The sequence below is a fragment of the Rhinoraja longicauda genome, chromosome 34, assembly GCF_053455715.1.
Source record: "Rhinoraja longicauda isolate Sanriku21f chromosome 34, sRhiLon1.1, whole genome shotgun sequence".
NCBI lineage: Eukaryota > Metazoa > Chordata > Chondrichthyes > Rajiformes > Arhynchobatidae > Rhinoraja > Rhinoraja longicauda.
Genome location: NC_135986.1, coordinates 2527386 through 2551663, shown reverse-complemented (window position 1 = coordinate 2551663; position 24278 = coordinate 2527386). Strand labels below are relative to the sequence as shown.

General features: G+C 46.9%; 1 protein-coding gene across 1 annotated transcript in view; it reads left to right on the top strand.

Moving 5' to 3' along the window:
- Positions 1-22091, top strand: part of chrne (cholinergic receptor, nicotinic, epsilon) — a 29982-nt gene extending 7891 nt beyond the window's left edge. Inside the window, exons 3-12 of the mRNA XM_078427773.1 lie at positions 788-832; positions 1659-1768; positions 5088-5243; positions 9210-9307; positions 10290-10490; positions 13375-13489; positions 18840-18954; positions 19491-19698; positions 20673-20800; positions 21927-22091. Coding sequence (XP_078283899.1) covers positions 788-832; positions 1659-1768; positions 5088-5243; positions 9210-9307; positions 10290-10490; positions 13375-13489; positions 18840-18954; positions 19491-19698; positions 20673-20800; positions 21927-22091 — 1341 coding nt within the window. The remainder of the gene's footprint in view (positions 1-787; positions 833-1658; positions 1769-5087; positions 5244-9209; positions 9308-10289; positions 10491-13374; positions 13490-18839; positions 18955-19490; positions 19699-20672; positions 20801-21926) is intronic.
- The last annotated feature ends 2187 nt before the right edge of the window (positions 22092-24278 follow it).

Sequence of the window (24278 nt, the reverse complement as noted above, 5' to 3'; positions counted from 1 at the left end):
TCCCGACTGCGGGTGCTGTCTGTACGGAGTTTGTACGTTCTCCTCGTGACCTGCATGGGTTTTCTCCGAGATCTTCGGTTTCCTCCCACACTCCAAAGATGTACAGATTTGTCGTTTAATTGGCTTGGTAAATGTTAAAATTGTCCCTAGTGTGTGTAGGATATTGTTAATGTGCGGGGATCACTGGTCGGCGCGGACCCGGTGGACTGAAGGGCCTGTTTCTGCGCTGTATCTCTAAACAAAACTAAACTCAACTAAATTTTTAGGCTGGTACATGGATAGGATGGGTTTAGGGAAATATGGGCCAAACATAGGCACGTGGGACTAGTGCAGGTGGGGCATGTTGGCCGGTGTGGACTAGCTGGACTGAAGGGCCTGTTTCCACGCTGTAAGAGTATGATCAGTAAATGCAGTCAGCTTTATCAGAAAATGCAGTCAGCTTTTAGCTGTTGAGGTTTGCAAATCTCCTGATCTTGCCTCAGCTGTCCAGATGGAATGACAACTTAACCTGCCGAAGGTAGACACAAAATGCTGGAGTAACTCAGCGGGTCAGGCAGCATCTCGGGAGAGAAGGAATGGGTGACGTTACGGGTCGAGACCCGTCTGAAGAGACTGAGTCTGAAGAAGGGTCTCGACCCGAAGCGTCACCCATTCCTTCTCTCCAGAGATGCTGCCTGACCCGCTGAGTTACTCCAGCATTTTGTGTCTACCTTCGATTGAAACCAGCATCTGCAGTTTTTTTCCTACACACTTAACCTGCCGATATCATCCGTTTCTTCCCAATCAGAATGAAAAGAAGGAGGTACTTACTACGAACGTCTGGATTGAAATAGTAAGTATTATTTTGCTGACAGTTTGTACAATATGCTACATAAGATTGTGGGATGATTTGGATGTGGAACTCAAGAAAAACAGAAACATTACTCTGTTCAAGAAGATGTACAATTTTTTTTTTCCAGAGGTATTAGAATGATAAGTGTTAACTTTTAGTTTATTGACACAATGTGATATTCGCGTTGTACGTAGAATTAGGATAATTGTTTATAAACTGCATATATGTATGTTAGCACGTGTGCATATATGTATGTACTAGACCAAGTGGAACCGTTGGGCCCATTCCTCGTAGAGGGGGGACAGGGAAGGGGAGAGGGTGTGACTGAGTGAGCCCTGGACCGAAAGCCTCGCCTGTATGGGTGTAGCACCCTCAATTTCCCCCCCCCACTCAATCCCCCATATCCCTCCTCCTCCCCCCACTGACCCACTCCATCCCCCCAACCCCACCCCCACTTGCCCCTCCACTGAATCTACCCCATTCCCCCCTCCCCTCATGTATGGATATATGTATGTATGTATATGTTTGTGTAGAAGGTAGACACAAAATGCTGGAGTAACTCAGCGTGTCAGGCAGCATCTCTGGAGAGAAGGAATGGGTGACGTTTCGGGTCGAGACCCACTGAGTTACTGCAGCATTTTGTGTCTACCTTCAATGTAAACCAGCATCTGCAGTTTATTTTCCTATATATGTTTGTGCATGTGTATATATATATATGAAGATAAGATAAAAATTTGTGAATTAATTGATGAGTAGCGGAGAAGGGGTAGGAATAAATAAGTGTCTACTAACCTAATACGGCTGTGAATTTCCATTCCACTAACAGCAATGGAGTGATTATCGCCTCTCGTGGAACGAGTCCCTATACGAGGGGATAGATCTGCTCAGGATTCCTTCTGGGTTGCTCTGGCTTCCTGATATTGTCCTTGAGAACAAGTGAGTACCCTAGCTCTATGCTACCGTCGTACACACAACGCCCAGCTTTTATCACACTCTCCTAGAAACTTCTACCAAATGTGTAATGCGTATTAAAATGCACATAGAAAATAGGTGCAGGAGTAGGCCGTTCGGCCCTTCGAGCCAGCCATTCAATATGATCATGGCTGATCATCCACAATCAGTACCCCGCTCCTGCTTTCTCCCCTTATCCCTTGATTCCGTTAGCCCTAACTCTCTCTTGTAAACATCCAGTGAATTGGCCTCCACAGTATTCTGAGCAATTTTGGGCCCCGTATCTGAGGAAGGGTGTGTTGTTGTGGGATGGAACCGCAGATGATGGTTTAAGCAGAAGATGGACACAAAATGCTGTAGTAACTCAGCGGAACTCTGGAGCGAAGGAATGGGTGACGGTTCGGGTCTGAAGAAGGGCCTCGACCCGAAACGTCACCCATTCCTTCTCTCCAGAGATGCTGCCTGACCCGCTGAGTTACTCCAGCATTTTGTGTCTACCTGAGGATGCGCTCGCGTGGGAGAGTGGCCAGTGGAGGTTTACGAGAATAATCCCAGGAATTATTGGTGAGCATTTGACAGCTCTGGGCCTGTACTCCCTGGAGTTTAAAAAGATGAGGGGGGGACCTCATTGAAACTTACCAAATAGTGAAAGGCCTTGGATAGAGTGGATATGGAGAGGATGTTTCCACTAGTGGGAAAGAGATTAGGACCAGAGGCCTAGGATCAGAATAAAAGGACGTAACTTTAGAAAGGGGAGGAGGAATTTCTTTAGCCAGAGGGTGGTGAATCTGTGGAATTAATTGCCACAGACGGCTGTGGAAGCCAAGTCATTGGGTATTTTTAAAACGCAGATTGACAGATTCATGATTAGTAAGTGTCAGGGGTTATGGGGAGAAGGCGGGAGAATGGGTTGAGAGGGAAAGATAGATCAGCCATGATTGAATAGCGGAGTCGACCCGACGGGCCGAATGGCCTAATTCTGCTCCCATCACTCATGAACTTATGAATGGGCTTTCAGTTACTATTACCTGCAAAATACTTTCACCTTGCTATGAGTAAACAACAGTCCGAGCTCACTGCTGTCCAATAACACAATCCCAGGACATTATTGGATGCCGCTCGGAGGGGGGGGGGAGGGGCGGGGGCCCGGGTCCCGCCCGAGAGACGGGAGTGGCGGCCAATGAGGGGGGGGAGGGGTGTGAGGAGAGCTCTCTTGCTGCTGGCCGCCCGGGGTCCGGGTGAGTGGCTCCCTCTCCCCTTCCCTCTCCCCCCTCGCCTGCCCCGGCCCTGGGGGAGTTTGAAGGGGGGATGGAGTGGGTGAGTGTCGTCAGTTGGGGGAGGGTTGCCGGGCCTGCAGGAGAGGTTTGGACCCAACGGGTCCTTGCCCGGCTAGTTGTTTTCTAACACCTAACTCACTATTATTCTGCAAAAATAGCTGCCTATTATACAATGCCGATTCACTTCTAACGCGTGACTCTCTCTAAGGTCCCTATTTTGGTTCAGTTTATTATTGTCACATGTACTGTTGTTTTGTTTGCCTGCTGTCCAATCAAAGAAAAAAAAACTATGCATGAACACAATCAACCTGTGCACAGTGCACAGATAAAAGGATAAAGGGTACAACATTCAGTGTAAGATTATAGCATTGAAGTCCAATAAAATCCGAATAGTTCAAAGGTGTCTGATGAAGTAACTGGGAGGTCAGGACCACTCTCTGGCTGTCATCTTGTGACCTATTCACAGCTCACTATTAGAAACATAGAAAATAGGTGCAGGAGGAGGCCATTTGGCCCTTCCAGCCAGCACCACCATTCATTGTGATCGTGGCTGATCATCCACAATCAGTAACCCGTGCCTGCCTTCTCCCCATATCCCTTGATTCCACTAGCCCCTAGAGCGCTATCTAACTCTCTTTTAAATTCATAAAATTACACTGTCAAATATTCCTAAGTTGGTACTGTCTCTGTGTGCCTCTCTCTCTCTCTCTCTCAGTCCACTGTGTTCCTACAACATACTCACAACCCAACATTATCGTGTGTCACTTCAGACTGAAGAAAGGGTCCCAAACTGAAACAACACTCCGTGTTCTCCAGAGATGCTGCCTGACCCGCTGAGTTACTCCAGCATTTTTGTCTACCTGTGGCATAAACCAGCATCTGCAGTTCCTTCTAGCTGTTATACTTTAGTTTAGATTTTTTAAGTGTAGAGATACAGCGCGTAAACAGGCCCTTCGGCCCACCGGGTCCGCGCCAACCAGCGATCCCCGCACATTAACACCATCCTATACCCACTGGGGACATTTTTTTGTTACATTCACCAAGCCAATTAACCTACATACCTGTACGTCTTTGGAGTGTGGGAAACCAAAGATCTCGGAGAAAACCCACGCAGTACTGTAGTACAATACTGTAATACAGACCCAGCTCACCATTGTCCTGTTTGTGTCACTCTGCCAGCTCTTTGTTTCATTGTATTAGGCTCTAGGTAGAGCTCTAGGGGTTCGCAGAATCAAGGGATGTGGGGAGAAGGCAGGCACGGGTTACTGATTGTGGATGATCAGCCATGATCACAATGAATGGCGGTGCTGGCTCGAAGGGCCAAGTGGCCTTCTCCTGCACCTATTTTCTATGTTTCTATGCTCTCAGATTACAATTGCTTTGTGTAAAGAAAGGGTCGGGAGAAGGGTCAAGACCCGAAACGTCACCCGTTCCTTCTCTCCTAGGTGCTGCCTGACCTGCTGAGTTACTTCTTTTTTTTAGATTTAGAGATACAGCGCGGAAACAGGCCCTTCGGCCCACCTAGTCCGCACCGCCCAGCGATCCCCGCACATTAACACTGTCCTACACACACTAGGGACAATTTTCACATTTTACCCAGTCAATTAACCTACATAACTGCACGTCTTTATAGACAATAGACAATAGGTGCAGGAGGAGGCCATTCGGCCCTTCGAGCCAGCACCGCCATTCAATGTGATCATGGCTGATCATTCTCAATCAGTACCCCGTTCCTGCCTTCTCCCCATACCCCCTGACTCCGCCATCCTTAAGAGCTCTATCCAGCTCTCTCTCGATAGAGCTCTTAAGGAGTGTGGGATGAAACCGAAGATCTCGGAGAAAATCCACGCAGGTCACGGGGAGAACGTGCAAACTCCGTACCCCGTACTCCAGCATTTTGTGATTACTTTGTATGTGTCGCACTTCCACATGGCTATTATCCTGTCGCACACTCGTGTGACACCCGTTGGGAGTGCAACAGCTTGTGCGGTGCTCTGATTCTCGGATTTACTCCCTCTTTTCCCTAGTGTTGACGGTCAGTTTGAAGTCGCCTACTACGCCAACGTTCTCGTCTACAGTTCTGGCAGCATGTACTGGCTACCACCTGCTATATATCGCAGCGCCTGCCCTATAGCTGTGACATACTTCCCTTTTGACTGGCAGAACTGTTCCCTTGTATTCAGGTAAGTGGCTGAGATATACAACAGGGAGCAGTAGAAATAGCATAGACACACTCCCGATCTCACTCTGTATCTCCCCCTTTGCTCCCACCCCAGTAACGGACTGTTCCAGATGCTAAGATCAGGCAAACGCCTCCGCTGTCACGCTGTGAAAACGGAGAGGATGAGACGGAGCTTCTTCCCACAGGCCATCAGGACTGTCAACTTTTATAACCCCAGAGACTAAATTTTTGTCGACACTTTTTGTGCTATGTTTAGTAACTAATTAACTTTATTTATATGCTGTAACTGTAATTCTTTTTGTGCACAACCCGCAGGCATTGCCACTTTCATTTCACTGCACATCGAGTATGTGTATGTGACAAATAAATTTGACTTGACTTGAACAGATTGTATCTATGTTTGGCACATCTGATCTGCAGATGCTGGTTTAAATCGAAGGTACACACAAAATGCTGGAGCAACTCAGCGGGTCAGGCAGCATCTTGACCCGAAACGTCAGCCATCCTTCTCTCCCAAGATGCTGCCTGACCCGCTGAGTTGCTCCAACATTTTGTGTCGACCTTCTGATCTGTTTGGCCAGCATGCAAAACAACGCTTATCACTGGAATTCTTTGCCACAGACGGCTGTGGAGGCCAAGTCAATGGATATTTTTAAGGCGGAGATTGACAGATTCTTGATTAGTACGGGTGTCAGGGGTTACGGGGAGAAGGCAGGAGAATGGGGTTGAGAGGGAAAGATAGATTAGCCGTGATTGAATGGCGGAGTAGACTTGATGGGCCCAATGGTCTAATTCTTCTCCTAGATCGCATGAACTGAACCTCAGTAAACGTGACAATAATAGGCCTAAACCTTCCCCAGCTAGACAGACAGCTAGATGGAGCAACGGTGACGCAGCAGTAGAGTTGCTCCTCACAGAGAATGCAGCGTCGGAGATCCGGGTTCGATCCCGACTACGGGTGCTGTCTGTACGGAGTTTGTACGTTCTCCCCATGACCTGCGTGGGTTTTCTGAGATCTTCGGTTTCCTCCCACACTCCAAAGACGTACAGGTTTGTAGGTTAATTGGCTTGGTAAATGTAAAAATTGTCCCTAGTGGGTATAGGATAGTGTTAATGTGTGGGGATCGCCGGTCGGCGCGGACCCGGTGGGCCGAAAGAACCTGTTTCCGCGCTGTATCTCTAAGCTCAGCTGGTCAGTCAGCATCTGTGGAGAAAATGGATAGGTGACGTTTCGGGTCGGGACCCTTCTTCAGACTATCCGCTCTCCAGGTGGTGATCGGACGGTTCTGTTGTCTGATAACAGCTGGGAAGAAACTGTCCCTGAATCTGGAGGTGTGCGTTTTCACACTTCTGTACCTCTTGCCTGACGGCAGAGGGGAGAAGAGGGAGTGGCCGGGGGTGAGACTCGTTCTTGATAGTGCAGGAGGGCTTGCCGAGGCAGCGTGAGGTGTAGATGGAGTCAGTGGAAGGGAGTCAATGGTGAACGTGGGGATACAGATACATCACAACCTTATGGAACTCCTACATCCTTCAGAAGAGGATTAAATACCCTTCCAACCGAAAGATGATCTGCTAGCTCCGGTTAGCAACGTGGGAGTCAGGGAAGTGTTGAGATTCTATTTCATTCAGTGGAAGTAATGAGGATGGAGGTTGCTATAAATGCCGCTGAGTCACTTGCCACATCCGTCCAGTCACTGGGCAGTCAGTCAGTCGGTGGCACATAGATAGGCCCGTGGTGTTTGAACAACTTTCAACATTTCTAATCTGACATGCGTTAAACAGCTGCTGAAGGGGGAGCCAGTCAGAGTTGAACTCTGTCCCACGGATGACTGATCCCTACACCAGAAAGCAGCTGCACAGTTTAGCAACACTCAGCCCCCACCCACCCTTGGCTGAGTTCAACCAACTTCAGGCTTCAAAGTGGGAGCCTTCGAGCTCGAACCAACAAGGAATTATAAATGGTTTTAACTTAACCTACTTCATTTTTAGTTTAGAGATATAGCGTGGAAACAGGCCCCTTCGGCCCACCGGGTCCGCGCCGACCAGCGATCCCCGCACATTAACACTATCCTGCACCCACTAGGGACAATTTTTACATTTACCAAGCCAATTAACCTACAAATCTGTACGTCTTTGGAGTGTGGGAGGAAACCAAAGATCTCGGAGAAAACCCTCGCAGGTCACGGGGAGAACGTACAAACTCCATACAGACAGCACCCGTAGTCAGGATCGAACCCGGGTCTCCGGCGCTGCATTTGCTGTAAGGCAGCAACTCTACCGCTGTGCCACCGTGACTGCCCGAATGATTTTAACTTGACCTACTTCATCAACTAGAATGCGGTCCTGACTTAGCATCTACCTCACTGGAGACCCTCAGACTATCTTTAACCCGAACTTCAATCTGAAGAAGGGTTCCCACCCAAAATGTCACCCATTCCTTTTCTCCGGAGATGCTGCCTGACCTACTGTGCAAAGAAAGTAGAGGAACAAGATAGACCACTCGACCCTAAAAACCGAAGTACGTCATGGCGCCATTTTAGTAGGCAGAAACTTGCAGAAACATTTAAAAAGAAAAATAACAAAAATCTGTGAATTGATAGATGAGATATATTCTGCATTTTAATGGTATCATCACACATACAGTTCCTCCAAAGCACTGATTACACTGCGAGAGGCATAATGAACGGCGTGTTTTGCTTACTAAAATGGCTCCTTTGCGTACTTCACTTCAGTATAGGCAATTTAAACGGAGTGGTCCATCTTGTTCCTCTAGTATCTTTACTACTGAGTTACTCCTGCATTTTGTGTCTATCGTCTTTAATTGGACATTACTGAACGTTACCTTGCACTAAACGTTATTCCCTTTATCCTGCATCCATACACTGTGGACGGCTTGATTGTGATCATGTAGTCTTTCCGCTGACTGGATAGCACGCAACAAAAGCTTTTCACAGCACCTTGCCACACGTGACAATAAACTAAACTAATGTGTTAGGCCTTTACCTGACGATAGACACAAAATGCAGGAGTAACTCAGTAGTAAAGATACTAGAGGAACAAGATAGACCACTCCATTGAAATTGCCTATACTGAAGTGCAGTACGCAAAGGAGCCATTTTAGTAAGCAAAACCCGCCGTTCATTATGCCTCTCGCAGTGTAATCAGTGTTTTGGGGGAACAGTATGTGTGATGATACCATTAAAATGCAGAATATATCTCATCTATCAATTCACAGATTTTTGTTATTTAGATTTAGTAAGGAAGGCAAATTCGTTTATATTAAGAGGAATGGAATACAAAACCACAGATGTAATGCCGAGGCTCTATAAGGCGCTGGTCAGGCCGCATTTGGAGTACTGTGAGCATACTGGAGGACGGATGTGCTGGCTCTCGAGAGGGTCCAGAGGAGGTTTACTAGAATGATCCTAGGAATGAGTGGGTTAGCGTATGGTGACCAGGACCTGAGGTCACAGCCTCAGATTTAAAGGGCGCTCTTTTAGAAAAGAGGTAAGGAGGGACTTCTTTAGTCAGAGGGTAGTTAATCTGTGGAACTCGTTGCCCCAGAGGGCTGTGGAGGCCAAGTCAGTGGATATTTTTACAGCAGAGATAGACAAGTTCTGGATTAGAACGGGTGTCAAGGGTTATGGGGGAGAAGGCAGGAAAATGGAATTAGGGGGCAGAGATCAGCCAGGATTGAATGGCGGAGTGGACTCGATGGGCCGAAAGGCCTAATTCTACTCCTGTAACTTGTGAACATGTGAAAGGTTGGAATGCAAAGCTGTAATTTACAACCACAAGTTATTTATTTTTCCAGGGCTTTTTGTGGAGGTCTGGTGTATGAATTTAACACTCGTGTCTGGCCCGTTGCTATTGTCTGTGTGCAATAGAACACGGACGAGGATAACAGAGCTTTCAGGAAAAAAGAAAGTAAAAACAAATTGAGAAATCATCGCTGTTTTCTTTCCAGGTCCCAAACCTACAATGCCCGTGAGGTCAAGTTGGACCTATCAGTGGAAAAAGGGCAGTTGATTGAATGGATTCACACTGACCCTGGAGACTTCACCGGTACATCATGGCTTTTGTTTTACTTTGTGCCGTTGGTTATTCAATTCTAATTGCTCTTCAAATGTTGCCCATCCATTTCCCCCAAACCAGGAGAACCATAGAGTAGAAACAAGGAACTGCAGACGCTGGTTAAGTGCTGGAGTAACTCAGCGGGTCATGCAGGCAGCTGGGACTCCCCACCCGAAACGTCACCTATCCTTTTTCTCCAGAGAAGCTGCCTGCATGATCCGTTGAGTTACTCCAGCAGTTTGTGTCTATACAAACATAGAAAATAGGTGCAGGAGGAGGCCATTTGGCCCTACGACCCAGCACCGCCATTCATTGTGATAATGGCTGATCATCCACAATCAGTAACCCGTGCCTGCCTTCTCCCCATATCCCTTGATTCCACCAGCACCTTGAGCTCTATCTAACTCTTTTTAAAATTCATCCAGTGCCTTCTGTGGCAGATAATTCCACAAATTCACAACTCTCTGGGTGAAAAAGTTTCTTCTCACCTCAGTTTTAAATGGCCTCCCCTGGTTCTGGACTCCCCCAACATTGGGAACATTTTTCCTGCATCGAGCTTGTCTAGTCCTCTTATAATTTTATATGTCTCTATAAGATCTTCGGTATATACCATCATCTGCAGTTCCTTTCGACGCACTGGTTAATACACTGTGGGCTGCACAGTGGCGCAGTGGGTAGAGCTGCTGCCTCACAACACCAGTGACCCGGGTTCGATCCTGACTACGGGCGCTGTCTGTATGGAGTTTGTACGTTCTCCCCGTGACCGCACGGGTTTTCCCCAGGTGCTCTGGTTTCCTCCCACATTCCGAAGACGCGCAGGTTTGTAGGTTTATTGGCTTCTGTAAATTGCCCCTAGCGCCTAGTATGAGCGGGTGATCGTTGATCGGCGTGGACCCGGTGGAGTGCAGGGCCTCCTGTTTCCACGCTGTATCTTTAAAACCAAAACTAAAACAATGATATTTCTTCCTGTCAGAGAATGGTGAATGGTCAATAAAACACAAGCCTGCGAAGAAGAATATCAACAGGCAGTTCACTAAGGATGACACTGAGTACCAGGAGATCATTTTCTTCCTGATAATCCAGAGGAAGCCACTGTTCTACGTCATCAACATTATTGCCCCCTGTGTTCTCATTTCCTCTCTGGTGGTCCTAGTCTACTTCTTGCCAGCGCAAGGTAAGGATTTCAAGTTGTATCAACTGATGTACAAATGGCATCGCAATTTGTGTATTGGCCTCGCAAGTCTTGCATCTGGTTTTGATCCTAACGTCAGGCGCTGTGTCTGAGATTTGCTCACTCACCAAGTGACTGCCAGCGTTTCCCCTTCCCAGGATGCTCCGGTTTCCTCCCACCTCCCAAGAATATAGTGTTAAGCTAACTGTTGATTATAAGTCACCATTTTAGTTTGGTTTAGTTTATTATCGTCATGTGTACTGAGTAGGGTTGCCAACTTCCTCACTCCCAAATAAGGGACAAAAGGTGACGTCACTGCCCCGCGCACCACGTGACCTCACCCAGCCAGTGGCCACGTGCTCCCACTCCACCAATGGTGGCCGCCCGGGCCGTGAGGCGGGTTGCTAGGCAACCTCTGTTAGGCGGCGTCCAGGCCTGCACTGTCCGGGCCTACAGCGGCCCCCGGGCTACAGTATCTGGGCCTACAGTGTCCGGGCCTACAGCACCCCCCGGGCCTAATCTGGGACAAGGACGGTCCCGTAGGGGACAAACCAATTTAGCCCAAAATACGGGATGTCCCGGCTAATACGGGACAGTTGGCAACCCTAGTACTGAGGTGCAGTGAAAGGCTTTTTTGTTTACATGCTATCTAGTCAAAGAAAAGACTACACAATTGCAATTAAACTGTCCCATAGTGCACAAATAAAGGATACAGCATTTCGTGCAAGATAAAGTCTGATTAAAGATAGTTAAGGACTAAAGACTGGTTAGGCCAACTTGCCTACCTCCCAGTTACCTTTGTTCAATTGCAAAATGTGGTAAAATTCTGGTGTGAACTGAACTAACATCATGATAAGTGGGGGGGAGGAGGGGGGCTATTCAGTCCTTTGACCTTACTTTAACATTCAATTAGATCATGGCTGATTCTGTGCCTCATCTGCTATTCTATACATATCCTACGATTCTCTCCTTGTTTTCATGTACCCCTTCAATTTATTCTATATTACAGGTACATTAATTCCCCTTCGTTTCTTTTAAACTATTAACCCATACTAAAAGCAAAAAAAAACCTGCAGATGGCGGTTTAAATTGAAGGTAGACACAAAATGCTGGAGTAACTCAGCGGGTCAGGCAGGACACAAAATGCTGGAGTAACTCAGCGGGTCAGGCAGGACACAAAATGCTGGAGTAACTCAGCGGATCAGGCAGGACACAAAATGCTGGAGTAACTCAGCGAGTCGGGCAAGACACAAAATGCTGGAGTAATTCAGCGGCTCAGTCAGCCTCCCGAGATGCTGCCTGACCCGCTGAGTTACTCCAGCATTTTGTGTCTACCGACCCATACCAAATTGTAATTTACACAGCCAATTAATCTACCAGCTCACAGTTCAGATATGGGAAACAACGAAACACCCCAAGCAAACCTTTGTATTAATGGGGAGAGCTTGCAAATGCCACACAGGCAGCTTAGTCATCCAGCATGGAAACTGCCCTTCAGCCATTTGGCCCCAGAGTTGTAAATCTGTGGAATTCTCTGCCACAGAAGGCAGTAGAGGCCAATTCAGTGGATATTTTCCGGAGAGTTAGATTTAGCTCTTAGGGCTATCGGAATCAAAGGATATGGGGAGAAAGCAGGAAGGGGGTACTTAATTTAGATGATCAGCCATGATCATATTACATTGAAACGTAGAAAATAGGTGCAGGAGTAGGCCATTCGTCCCTTCGAGCCAGCACCGCCATTCAATATGATCATGGCTGATCATCCAAAATCAGTACCCCGTTCCTGCTTTTTCCCCATATCCCTTGAGTCTGTTAGCCCTATGAGCTGAATCTAACTCTCTTGAAAACGTCCAGTGAATTAGCCTCCACTGCCTTCGGTGGCAGAGAATTCCAGAGATTCACAACTCTGGGTGAAAAGGTTTTTCCTCATCTCAGTCCTAAATGTTGAATGGTGGTACTGGCTCAAAGGGCTGAATGGCCTACTCCTGTACCTATTTTCTATGTTTCTATGTCCATGCTGACCAAGATGCCGCAACTACACCAGTCCCAGCTGCCTGCGTTTGGCCCATATCCCTCTAAACTTTCCTATCCATCTACCTGTCCAAGTATCTTTTAACCTCATTCCTTATTACTGAACAACCACCCCCCCCGGTGAATCCATGCTGCACTGGCCCAGTGCATCCTTGATCAGATAAAGAATCAGGGCGGCACGGTGGCTCAGCAGTAGAGTTGCTGCCTTACAGTGAATGCAGCGCCGGACACCCGGGTTCGCTCCCGACTACGGGTGCTGTCTGTACGGAGTTTGCACGTTCTCCCCGTGACCTGCGTGGGTTTTCTCCGGGTGCTCCGGTTTCCTCCCACACTCCAAAGATGGACAGGTTTGTAGGTTAATTGGCTTGGTAAATGTAAAAATTGTCCCTAATGGGTTTAGGATGGTGTTAATGTGCGGGGATCGCTGGTCAGCGCGGACCCGGTGGGCCGAAAGGGCATGTTTCCGCGCTGTATCTCTAAACTAAACTAAACTAATCAAAAGCATCAGTCTGAAGAAGGGTCTCGACCCAAAACGTCACCCATTCCTTCTCTCCTGAGATGCTGCCTGACCTGCTGAGTTACTCCAGCATTTTGTGAAATAAATACCTTCGATTTGTACCAGCATCTGCAGTTATTTTCTTACACTAATCAAAAGTTGGACACTACTTCCAAAGTGATCTCACCAAGATCACCAATCTCAGCATGACCCTCTTACTTTTGTGAACCTATGCCCAATTAATAAGGACTAATGTACCATTTGAATTGCGAATTGCATGCAGTTCCTGCATATATTAATGTTAAATAAGTAAAACATATTGCTCCAAATTTCATTTTCCTTTCTTTCTCCTTCCTGCAGCTGGGGGTCAAAAATGCACCCTTTCCATATCTGTTCTTCTGGCACAAACTATCTTTCTGTTCTTGATTGGAAAGAAAGTTCCGGAAACATCATTAAATGTTCCACTCATTACAAAGTAAGTGATCTGTGCCTCAATGTTCCTGTTGGAAGATGATAATAAGAAACCTATTCATTACTTAACCCTAACTGAAACACCACAGCCTAGAAAATAAATCATGTAATACTATCTTTCAGCAACGCACACTCCCAATTTGGACTTTTCACAGATCAGTTCATACTTATTATCTTTTCTGGGTGATGTTGTACGAAGAAATGGGACTAGATCGGTCTGGTACTTTTAGTTTCTGTCAGACTTTGTGCAGCCACAAAATGGTGGAGTAACTCAGCGGGTCAGGCAGCATCTCGAGAGAGAAGGAATGGGTGACGTTTTGGGTCGAAACCCTTCTTCAGACTGATATATGGGGAGGGACGGGACAAAGATAGAATGTAGTCGGAGACAGGAAGACTAGTGGGAGAACTGGGAAGCGGGAGGGGATAGAGAGGGAAAGCAAGGGCTATCTGAAGTTAGAGAAGTCAATGTTCATACCGCTGGGGTGTAAAACTACCCAAGCGAAATATGAGGTGCTGTTCCTCCAATTTGCGCTGAGCCTCACTCTGACAATGGAGGAGCCCAGGACAGAAAGGTCAGATTGGGAATGGGAGGGGAAGTTCAAGTGCTGAGTCCACCGGGAGATCAGGTTGGTTAAGGCGGACTGAGCGGAGGTGTTCAGCGAAACGATCGCCGAGCCTGCGCTTGGTCTCACCGATGTAGAGAAGTTGACATTGACTTCTCTAACTTCAGATAGCCCCTGCTTTCTCTCTCTATCCCCTCCCCTTTCCCAGTTCTCCCACCAGTCTTCCTTTCTGCGACTATATTCCTACTTTGTCCCGCCCCCTCCCTTGACATCAGTCTGAAGAAGGGTCTCGACCCGAAACGTCACCCATTCCTTCTCTCCCAAGATGCTGCCTGACCCGCTGAGTTACTCCAGCATTTTGTGTCTACCTTCGATTTAACCAGCACCTGCAGTTCTTTCCCACACATACAAAATACTCCAAATACACCAATGTTTCGTTCAAATTTAAATCAAGCGGTTGACAAGCTGGAGGTCCATTTTTTGAAAGTAAACCTAATTGAATATATAATCTGCAAGCTGGTGGTTTTGACCTGAAACAATCAAACCAGTGAAGCGGGACACGAGTGTTAAGCAAAGCCAATGAAGCGGGACACATGTGTCAAGCGAAGTTTTCTTTATTCCTCAAGCACCATACAGCTCCCCAAACGCCCAACCAGTTCAACTCCTCCTGGAACTCCCCTACCAACCAAAGATAATAGAGCAGAGCAAGATAGACCACTCGACCCTAAATACCGTAGTATGTCATGGCGCCATTTTAGTAGGCAGAAACATTTCAAAAGAAAAATAGCAAAAATCTGTGAATTGATAGATGAGATATATTCTGCATTTTTATGGTATCATCACACATAATGTTCCCCCAAAACACTGATTACACTGCGAGGGGCATAGCGGACAGCGGGTTTTGCTTACTAAAATGGCGGACGTTACGCTCCTTTGCGTACAACACTTCAGTATAGGCGATTTCGATTGAGTGATTCATCTTGCTCCTCTAGTATCTTTGCTTTGCACCACGCGTGGCTCACCACCAGGGACCGCCACACCAGCTTGATTTAGAAGGGATTTATAACAAGGATGAGGATTTGTCATTTCTAACTTTCTGAACACTTGGACAGGTTCATAGAGAGGAAAGGTTCAGAGAGATATGTGCCAAATGCGGGCAAATGGGACTAGCTTACCTGTGGCTTTTTGGTCAGCATGGAAGTCGCGGGCCGAAGGGCCTGTTTCTGTGCTGTGTGATTCTATGACTGAACAAATCACTTACTTACACTGGAAAGTAGAAGGCCAGGAGTATGCAAACATACCTTGTTTCTTCCGTAACGTATTCCTTTTGGAGATTACGAGCTACTGTTATTACAGGTGTTACTGCAAACCGGAGGTGTTAAATGGGAAAAAACAGCTGCAGAGTTTCCATTGCCTAACTTTTAACATTCTATTAATAACATCAACTGTGTATGTACACAGGGAAAGAGCAGCTGATCCCAGCTGGGCAATTAGTCTCATCCTCTGCCTCGTCCTATAAGCTGGTTAATGATAATTCAGTGGTCAATGGTTCTACATTATCACGTGCACAGATGTACAGTGAAATTCCTCCTGGTGCATTCAGTACAGTAAAGTATTGCCATGTCAATCTATAAGAGAGCTGTGTGATACATCCGCAAATGGGTGATCTCCACTACTAAATTTAGAAACTGCTCATCAGTGTTAATTTGGGAGAGGGGTTAAGGGGGCAGAAGAGCCACCGTCTGTCAGCACTATATGTATACACATGTTTGATTTCTCTCTTCCTGAACCAAAGAGATACTGTTTATTGTGGTGTCCCACTTGGAGGTTCGAACCCCTCTCCAGGAGTGCTCCAGGGTCATAAGTAGGGTTGCTAACTGTCCCGTATTAGCCGGGACATCCTGTATTTTGGGTTAAGTTGGTTTGTCCCGTACGGGACAGCCCTTGTCCCACATTAGGCCCGGACGCTGTAGGTCCGGACACTGTAGGTCCGGACAGTGTAGGCCCGGACACTGTAGGCCCGGAGCCCCGGGGCCGCCTAACGAGGCAGAGCCATGGGCAGCCGCCATTGGTGGAGCGGGAGCACGTGGCCGCTGGCTGGGTGAGGTCACGTGGGGCGCTGGGCGCTGGGGGGTGACGTCACCTTGTCCCTTATTTGGGAGTGAGATAGTTGGCACCCCAAGTCCCTGTAAAGCGTCTTTGAGTGTATGAAAAGCGCTATATAAATGTAATGCATTATTATTATTATTATTATTATTATAAGCAGAATTAGGCCATTGGGCCCATCAAGTCTACTCCGCCATTCCATGATGCCTGATCTATCTCTCCCTCCCAACTCCATTCTCCTCCCTCCTCCCCATAACTCCTGACACCCTTGGTGACAATACTGCTTCAATACTAGCAGAATGCACGATTTGCAGAATCCTTTCTGATGTCCTGCGCAATATTTATCCCTCAATTCATCTTTTAGTTTAGTTTAGTGTAGAGATACAGCGCGGAAACAGGCCCTTCGGCCCACCGAGTCCGTGCCGACCAGCAATCCCCGCGCACTAACACTATCCTACACACACTGGGGATAATTTACAATTATACCAAGCCATTTAACCTACAAACCTGTATGTCTTTGGAGTGTGGGAGGAAACAGGAGCTTCCCGGAGAAAACCCATGCAGGTCACGGGGAGAACGTACAAATTCAGTACAGACAGCACCCGTAGTTACGATCGAACCCGGGACACTAGCGCTGTAAGGCAGCAACTCTATCGCTACGCCACCGTGCCGTCACTAAAATCTTACAAAAATTCTCATATCATAGAGTGATTTTAAACTTATATTCTACAAATTTCTTGAAAACTGATATGAGCGGCACAGTGGCGCAGCGGTACAGTTGCTGCCTTACAGCGCCAGAGGCCCACATTCGATCCTGACTACGGGTGCTGTCTGTACGGAGTTTGCACAATCTCCTTTTGACCGCGTGAGTTTTCTCTAGGTGCTGTGCTTTCCTCCCACATTCCAAATGACGTGTTGGTTTGTAGGTTAATTGGCTCCTGAAAAAGTATCTCTAGGGTGTAGGAAAGAACAAGCGTGAACTGGTGATCGCAGGTTGGCTTGGACTCGGTGGGCCGAGGGGCCTGTTTCCACCTTGTATCTCTAAACAAAACTAAACTAAATTTGAAGGAGGCCCATCAAGGATTGGCGAGCAACCTTCTTGAATTAGACTGCCCACAGGAATTTGTCTCCATCTCACGCCATCAAGATAAACTGGAATATGAACAGAGTCAACAGCAGACTATCCCGGCACCTTTCACAATCTATCTCGCCACTATGTTTGACCTCGTCTTCAGCAAGCTTCCTACAGGAGTGCATTGTGGAAATGCTCAATCTAGGTAGCCTCAACCAAAATGATCCCAACTTCAGTCACGGAGCTGTAACATGCTGGTGGCCTTGCCAAGGCAGCGTGAATAGACAATAGACAAAAGGTGCAGGAGTAGGCCATTCGACCCTTAGCGCCAGCACCACCATTCACTGTGATCATGGCTGATCATCCGCAATCAGTTCCCCGATCCTGCCTTCCCCCCATGTCCCTTGACTCCGCTATCTTTAAGAGCTCTATCTAACTCTCTCTTGGAGGCATCCAGAGAATTGGCCTCCACTGCCTTCTGAGACAGATAATTCCACAGATTCACAACTCTCTGGGTGAAAAAGTTCTTCCTCATCTCTGTTCTAAATGGAGTACCCCTTATTTCTAAACTGTGGCCCCTGGTTCTGGACTTCCCCCAACATTGGGAACATGTTTCCTGCCTCTAGCGTGTCCAATCCCTTAATAATCTTATATGTTTCAATAAGATCCCCTCTCATCCTTCTAAATTTCGGTGTATACAAGCCCAGTCGTGAAGTGTAGCCGGAGTCCATGGAAGGGAGATTGGTTTGTGTGATGGTCTGGCTTACGTCACCAACTCGCTGCAATTTCTTGTGGTCTTGGATGGATCTGTTCCTAAACCATTATCAGAAAGCGGGCCGAAGGGCCTGTTGCTAGGCTGCATCTCTGAGGTCTAAACAAGTAGATTAATATTCAAAGGAGTGCTCTGATCCAAAGTCTTAAAGATACTATTCATGTCTCCACCTATGTTGTATTGCCAATAAACTTAGATCTCATTGCTCTTGACATTCTCAAGCAGATCACTGATATCGATTGTAAATAATAGTGGCATGACAAACCCAGAACGCTATGCTAAATGTTGTAGATATTGACAACCTTTTTCACTCAGAGGGCAGTCCCTTAACTGGAATGTGGTGCCAGAGGAGGCTTTAGAAGCGGATGCAATTCTGACTTTTTAAAGGGTTTAGAGAACCACTAGACCAAGTTGGGCCCAAACCTCTCCTGCATTGGTGCAGCACCCTCTCCTCCCCCCTCTCCTCCCTCTCCCCCCCACTCTATCCCCCTCAACCCCCATTATCCTCCCTCCTCCCTAACCCATTCCCTCCCTAGGAGATAGATTTAAACTTTAAAATGTGAATAACTTAAAAAATATAACACCGATTTCAATTAAACTTCTTCCATTAGCACCAAAGGGACGACGGCGAGTAAGGTGGGCCTGAAATTGTCGACCTATTGTGTACCATTTTGGCTGTAGTTCTGGAACAAATAAACGAGTTTTAATATATAGAAGATGGGACAAATGCAAGCAAATGGGGACTAGCCCAGAATACCATCTTGGTTGACATGGACAAGATGGGCCGAAGGGCCTGTTTATGTGCTGTGCAGCTGACTCTCTGCGCTTGGTTTCATTGCAGATATTTAATGTTTGCGATGATAGTGTCAACGTTGATCGTAATGAATTGCGTGATCGTCTTAAATGTCTCCTTGAGGACTCCAAACACCCACAGCTTGTCAAAGAAGATCAAACATGTAAGTCCCCATGGAATTATCAGAGGTGTTTTTTTAAAAACTTTTCTGCCCTTGAGTGTTCTTTTTGTCTCTGGATTCATTCTGACAAGGACCCTTGGCTTGTATTCACTGGAGTTTAGAAGGATGAGAAGGGATCTTATAGAGACGTATAAAATTATAAAAGGACTGGACAAGCTAGATGCAGGAAAAATGTTCCCAATGTTGGGGGAGTCCAGAACCAGGGGCCACAGTCTTAGAATAAAGGGGAGGCTGTTTAAAACTGAGGTGAGAAGGAACTTTTTCACTCAGAGAGTTGAGAACTTGTGGAATTCTCTGCCACAGAGGGCAGTGGAGGCCAAATCACTGGATGTATTTAAGAGAGAGTTAGCATGCCAAGGTGTTGTTGATGCTCATGGACAAAGGAGAAGACTGAGTGTAAAGAAATTAGATTGCCAAGGATGTTGGGGCGCACAAAGGCTTTTGAATGTGGCTTCTGTGGTGAGAGGACAACTCTGATGGTCAGATCAATGTCAAAGAACTTCATGTTGTGGTCACAGGTGTTCCTGGAGTTCCTGCCTCAGTACCTGGGCATGCATTTAGAGTCTTCTGAGGATTCCTGGGACAAGCCACAGCCGAGACGCAGAAGTTCCTTCGGGATTATGATCAAAGCTGAGGAATACATTCTCAAGAAGCCAAGGAGCGAGCTAATGTTTGATCGACAGAGAGACAGACACGGTTTAAAGAGAATTAACAAGACGATAGCAGGTGAGTTGTTCATGGGTAGGAGAAAAAAAAATGCAGATGGTGGTTTAAATCGAAGGTAGACACAAAATGCTGGAGTAACTCAGAGGGTCAGGCAGCATCTCAGGAGAGAGGGAATGGGTGACGTTTTGGATCGATATCCTTCTTCAGTCCGATTTCAGAGGAGGGGGCGGGGCAATGATGGGATGTAGTCGGAGATAGGAAGACTAGTGGGAGAACTCGCAAGGGGGAGGGGATTGAGAGGGAAAACAAGGGCTATCTGTAGTTAGAGAAGTCAATGTTCATACAGCTGGGGTGTAAACTACCCAAGCGAAATATGAGGTATCAAAAAATGCTGGAGTAACGCAGCAGGTCAGGCAGCATCTAGGAGAGAAGGAATGGGTGACGTTTCGGGTCGAGACCCTTCTTCAGACACAAGCGAAATTTTCCTACACAAACGAAATATGAGGTGCTGTTCCTCCACATGTTCATGGGTTTGGATGTCAACTCGCCAGTCATTAAATTATTCAGCCAACAGACTATTGTAAATATTTAGTAATCTGATTTCATTGGGACATGGACATCATTGGCAGTCAGCCTCTTTGCTTTTGGGAGATGCTGCAGAAAAAATCCCGAGCAACTTGCTGTACTTTACTTTCTAGATGAGACACTGTCACGCCATGGTGGAGAGTGCTCGCTTAAAATGGAGATCAAGTGGACAGCTGTGCCCCAGATGTTGCTGAGTTTTGCGTGATACTCTTTTACCATGTACTCTTAATTAACCAGCTGCCGGAGGAGGTAGTTGAGGCAGGTAGCAACGTACCGTTTAAGAGACATTTGGACAGGTACATATATGGGATAGGTTTAGAGTGATATGGGCAGGAGGGACTAGTGCGGATGGGGGCCTATTGGTTGGCGTAGGCAAGTTGCGCTGAAAGGCCTGTTTCCACACTGTATGACTCTAATGATGCTTGTATTTCTAAACCACTCAAACACAGATATCGATATTGGAACGACAGTTGACCTCTACAAAAATTTGGCTCACTTCTCCCCAGAGATAAAATCGTGTGTTGATGCTTGCAACTTCATTGCCAAAAATAGCAAAGAACAGAATGATTTTGGCTCTGTGAGTATGTGCATGGATGCTGGAGGGTCAAGCCGATGTAACTGTGTAATTTGTGGGGCAAATTCCTCTCCAGGGATATGGAAGCAGAGTCCAGGCTAATGTTCTGAGTGCGATGCTGGCCGAGTGCCGACTTGCTAGAGTTTAGGAAGATGCAAGTGGACCTCATTGAAACGAAACAAATAGTCTTCTTCTTGCGTATGGTGTACACAGCCTAAAGTTGTAGGTCAAGGGTAGACATCCAGGCCAGGGCAGCATCAGTTGCTGGGTGGACGACCTTTATGCCAACCAAATAGTGAAAGGCCTGGATAGAGTGGATGTTTCCACTGGTGGGGAAATCTAGGAACAGAGGGCACAGCCTCAGAATAAAGGGACGTACTTTTGGACAGGGGACGTGGATGATTTTCTTTATTCAGAGGGTGTTAAATCTGTGGGATTAATTGCCACAGATGGTCGTGAAGGCCAAGTCCATGGGTATTTTTAGAGCGGAGATTGACAGGTTCTCAATTTGTAAGGATATCAAAGGTTATGGGGGGGGGGGGGGGGAACGCAGGAGAATGGGGTTGAGATGGAAAGTTAGAAGGATGAGGAGGAACCTCATTGAAACTCAGCGAATAGTGAAAAGCCTGGATAGAGGATATACTGAACTGTCCTGGGCCTCTGCCATTGCCAGAGTAGGTCCATGTGCAAACTGGAGGAACAGGACCTCATGTGCACACCTTCTGTTGCATGTGCATTCCTTCTCTCCAGAGATGCTGCCTGACCCGCTGAGTTACTCCAGCATTTTGTGACCTTACAATAAGGTGGCGCAGCGGTAGAGTTGCTGCCTTACAGCGCTTGCAGCGCCAGAGATCCAGGGTCAATCCCGGCTACAGGTGCTGTCTGTACGGAGTTTGTACCTTCTCCCCGTGACACGCGTGGATTTTCTCCGAGATCTTCGGCTTCCTCTCATACTCCAAAGACGTGCAGGTTTGTAGGTTAATTGGCTTGGTGTAAGTTGTTCCTAGTGTGTGTCGGATAGTGTTAGTGTCTGGGGATTGCTGGTCGGTGCGGACTCGGTTGGCCCGAATGGCCTGTTTCCGCGCTGTATCTCTAAAAAAATAATACAATTTTTTTGTTGTGTGTTTAGGAAAACGAAAACTGGATTCTGATTGGAAAAGTCATTGACAAGGCTTGCTTCTGGATTGCCCTTCTTCTTTTCACCATGGGCACAGTGACAATCTTCCTCACAGGGCACTTCAACCAAGCACCAGACTTCCCCTTCATTGGAGACTCCAAGAAATATGCACCATAACAGAGTACTTCACCCATCTCCTTCCTCATCCCAATTTAGCTCCAGAAACATTTGAGACATGGAGTCATCCAGCACACAAATTAGCCCATCAACCTACCTCGTCCATGCCGGCTAAAGTGCCCCACTAAGCTAGTCCCATTTGTCTGCGTTTGGTCCACATACCTCTAAAGCTTTCCTATCCATGTGCCTGTCCAAATTTAGTTTAGAGATACAGCGCGGAAACAGGCCCTTCGGCCCACCAGGTCCGCGCCGACCAGCGATCCCCGCACATTAACGCTCTCTATCCAGGGACAATTTTTATAATTACCAAGCCAACGAACCTACAAACCTGTGCGTCTTTGGAGTGTGTGAGGAAACCAAAGATCTCGGAGAAAACCCACGCAGGTCACGGGGAGAACGTACAAACTCCGTACAGACAGCGCCCGTAGACAGGATCGAACCGGGTCTCCGGTGCTACATTCGCTGTAAGGCAGCAACTCTACCGCTGCACCACCTTGACCGCCTAAAATGTCTTTAAAATGCTGTTATCGTACCTGCCTCAACTACTTGCTCTGGCAGTAGTTCATTCTGTACCCATCGCCATTTGCGTGAACCTCATTCTGTTTTTAAATATTTTAAAATAAGTAAGTAACTCCTGCATCTGTTCATCAGCCGTAGGCGACCAGGCTTCGGGTTTTAGAAAGTAATCTCCAGATAATACGATGGCTTGCCTCTCCTTTGATATGTTTTAATCTCATCATTCGGCCACATTGGTTGTTGTGGGTTGGTGAGGAGGGAGAATGGGTGATTTGCAAGCTGCCTCGTGGTCACTTTTAAACAGGTTCATTCGTAAAACATTTATAGACAATAGACAATAGGTGCAGGAGGAGGCCATTCAGCCCTTCGAGCCAGCACCGCCATTTAATGTGATCATGGCTGATCATTCTCAATCAGTACCCCGTTCCTGCCTTCTCCCCATACCCCCTGACTCCGCTATCCTTAAGAGTTCTATCCAGCTCTCTCTTGAATGCATTCAGAGAATTGGCCTCCACTGCCTTCTGAGGCAGAGAATTCCACAGATTCACAACTCTCTGACTGGAAAAGTTTTTCCTCATCTCAGTTCTAAATGGCCTACCCCTTATTCTTAAACTGTGGCCCCTTGTTCTGGACTCCCCCAACATTGGGAACATGTTTCCTGCCTCTAACGTGTCCAAAAAAAAAAGAGACTGTAGGAGCCATTTATGTTTAGACCAGCTACTGTTGGCATATATTATTTTGTCTGGATATATCTTGCTATATTATTTTGGACACTTGGGGGCACTTGATGCACAGGGTGGTGTATATATGGGCATAAGGAACAGGAAGTGCCAGACACAGGGAGGGAGAGTGTGCAGTTCTTACCAGACCTGGGAAAGACCTGGAGACCTGGAGACCTGGGACCGGACCAGGGTCAGAGCAGCCAGCTACGACTTGTATGAAAAATAAGTCAAGCCTGGTATGCTCATCTCCTTATTTGTACAACTACTTCAATAAACAACCAATTAAACTGGAAATAACGACTGGATCTTATTGAAACATATAAGATAATTAGGGGATTGGACACATTAGAGGCAGGAAACATGTTCCCAATGTTGGGGGAGTCCAGAACAAGGGGCCACAGTTTAAGAATAAGGGGTAGGCCATTTAGAATGGAGAAGAGGAAGAACTTTTTCAGTCAGAGAGTGGTGAAGGTGTGGAATTCTCTGCCTCAGAAGGCAGTGGAGGCCAGTTCGTTGGATGCTTTCAAGAGAGAGCTGGATAGAGCTCTTAAGGATAGCGGAGTGAGGGGGTATGGGGAGAATGCAGGAACGGGGTACTGATTGAGAGTGATCAGCCATGATCGCATTGAATGGCGGTGCTGGCTCGAAGGGCTGAATGGCCTACTCCTGCACCTATTGTCTATTGTCTATTGTAAGATCTGTTCTGTTGGGGTCTGCATAAGATCACTCCGACTCCCTGTGATGTAATGGCAATTGGAAAATAATTCATCGGAAAAGTCTGCAAGTTGCCATTACAGAAACCTTTTCATCCTCACTCCACGTTTCAGGAAAAAAATCTGAGGACTGATTATTTTTCATTTGTGTACTGATATGGGTTCCTTTAACGCGGCTTTAGTTGTGGTCAGTAAGCAAATATAACATGCTTGCTCTCCTGTTGTCACATCAGGTT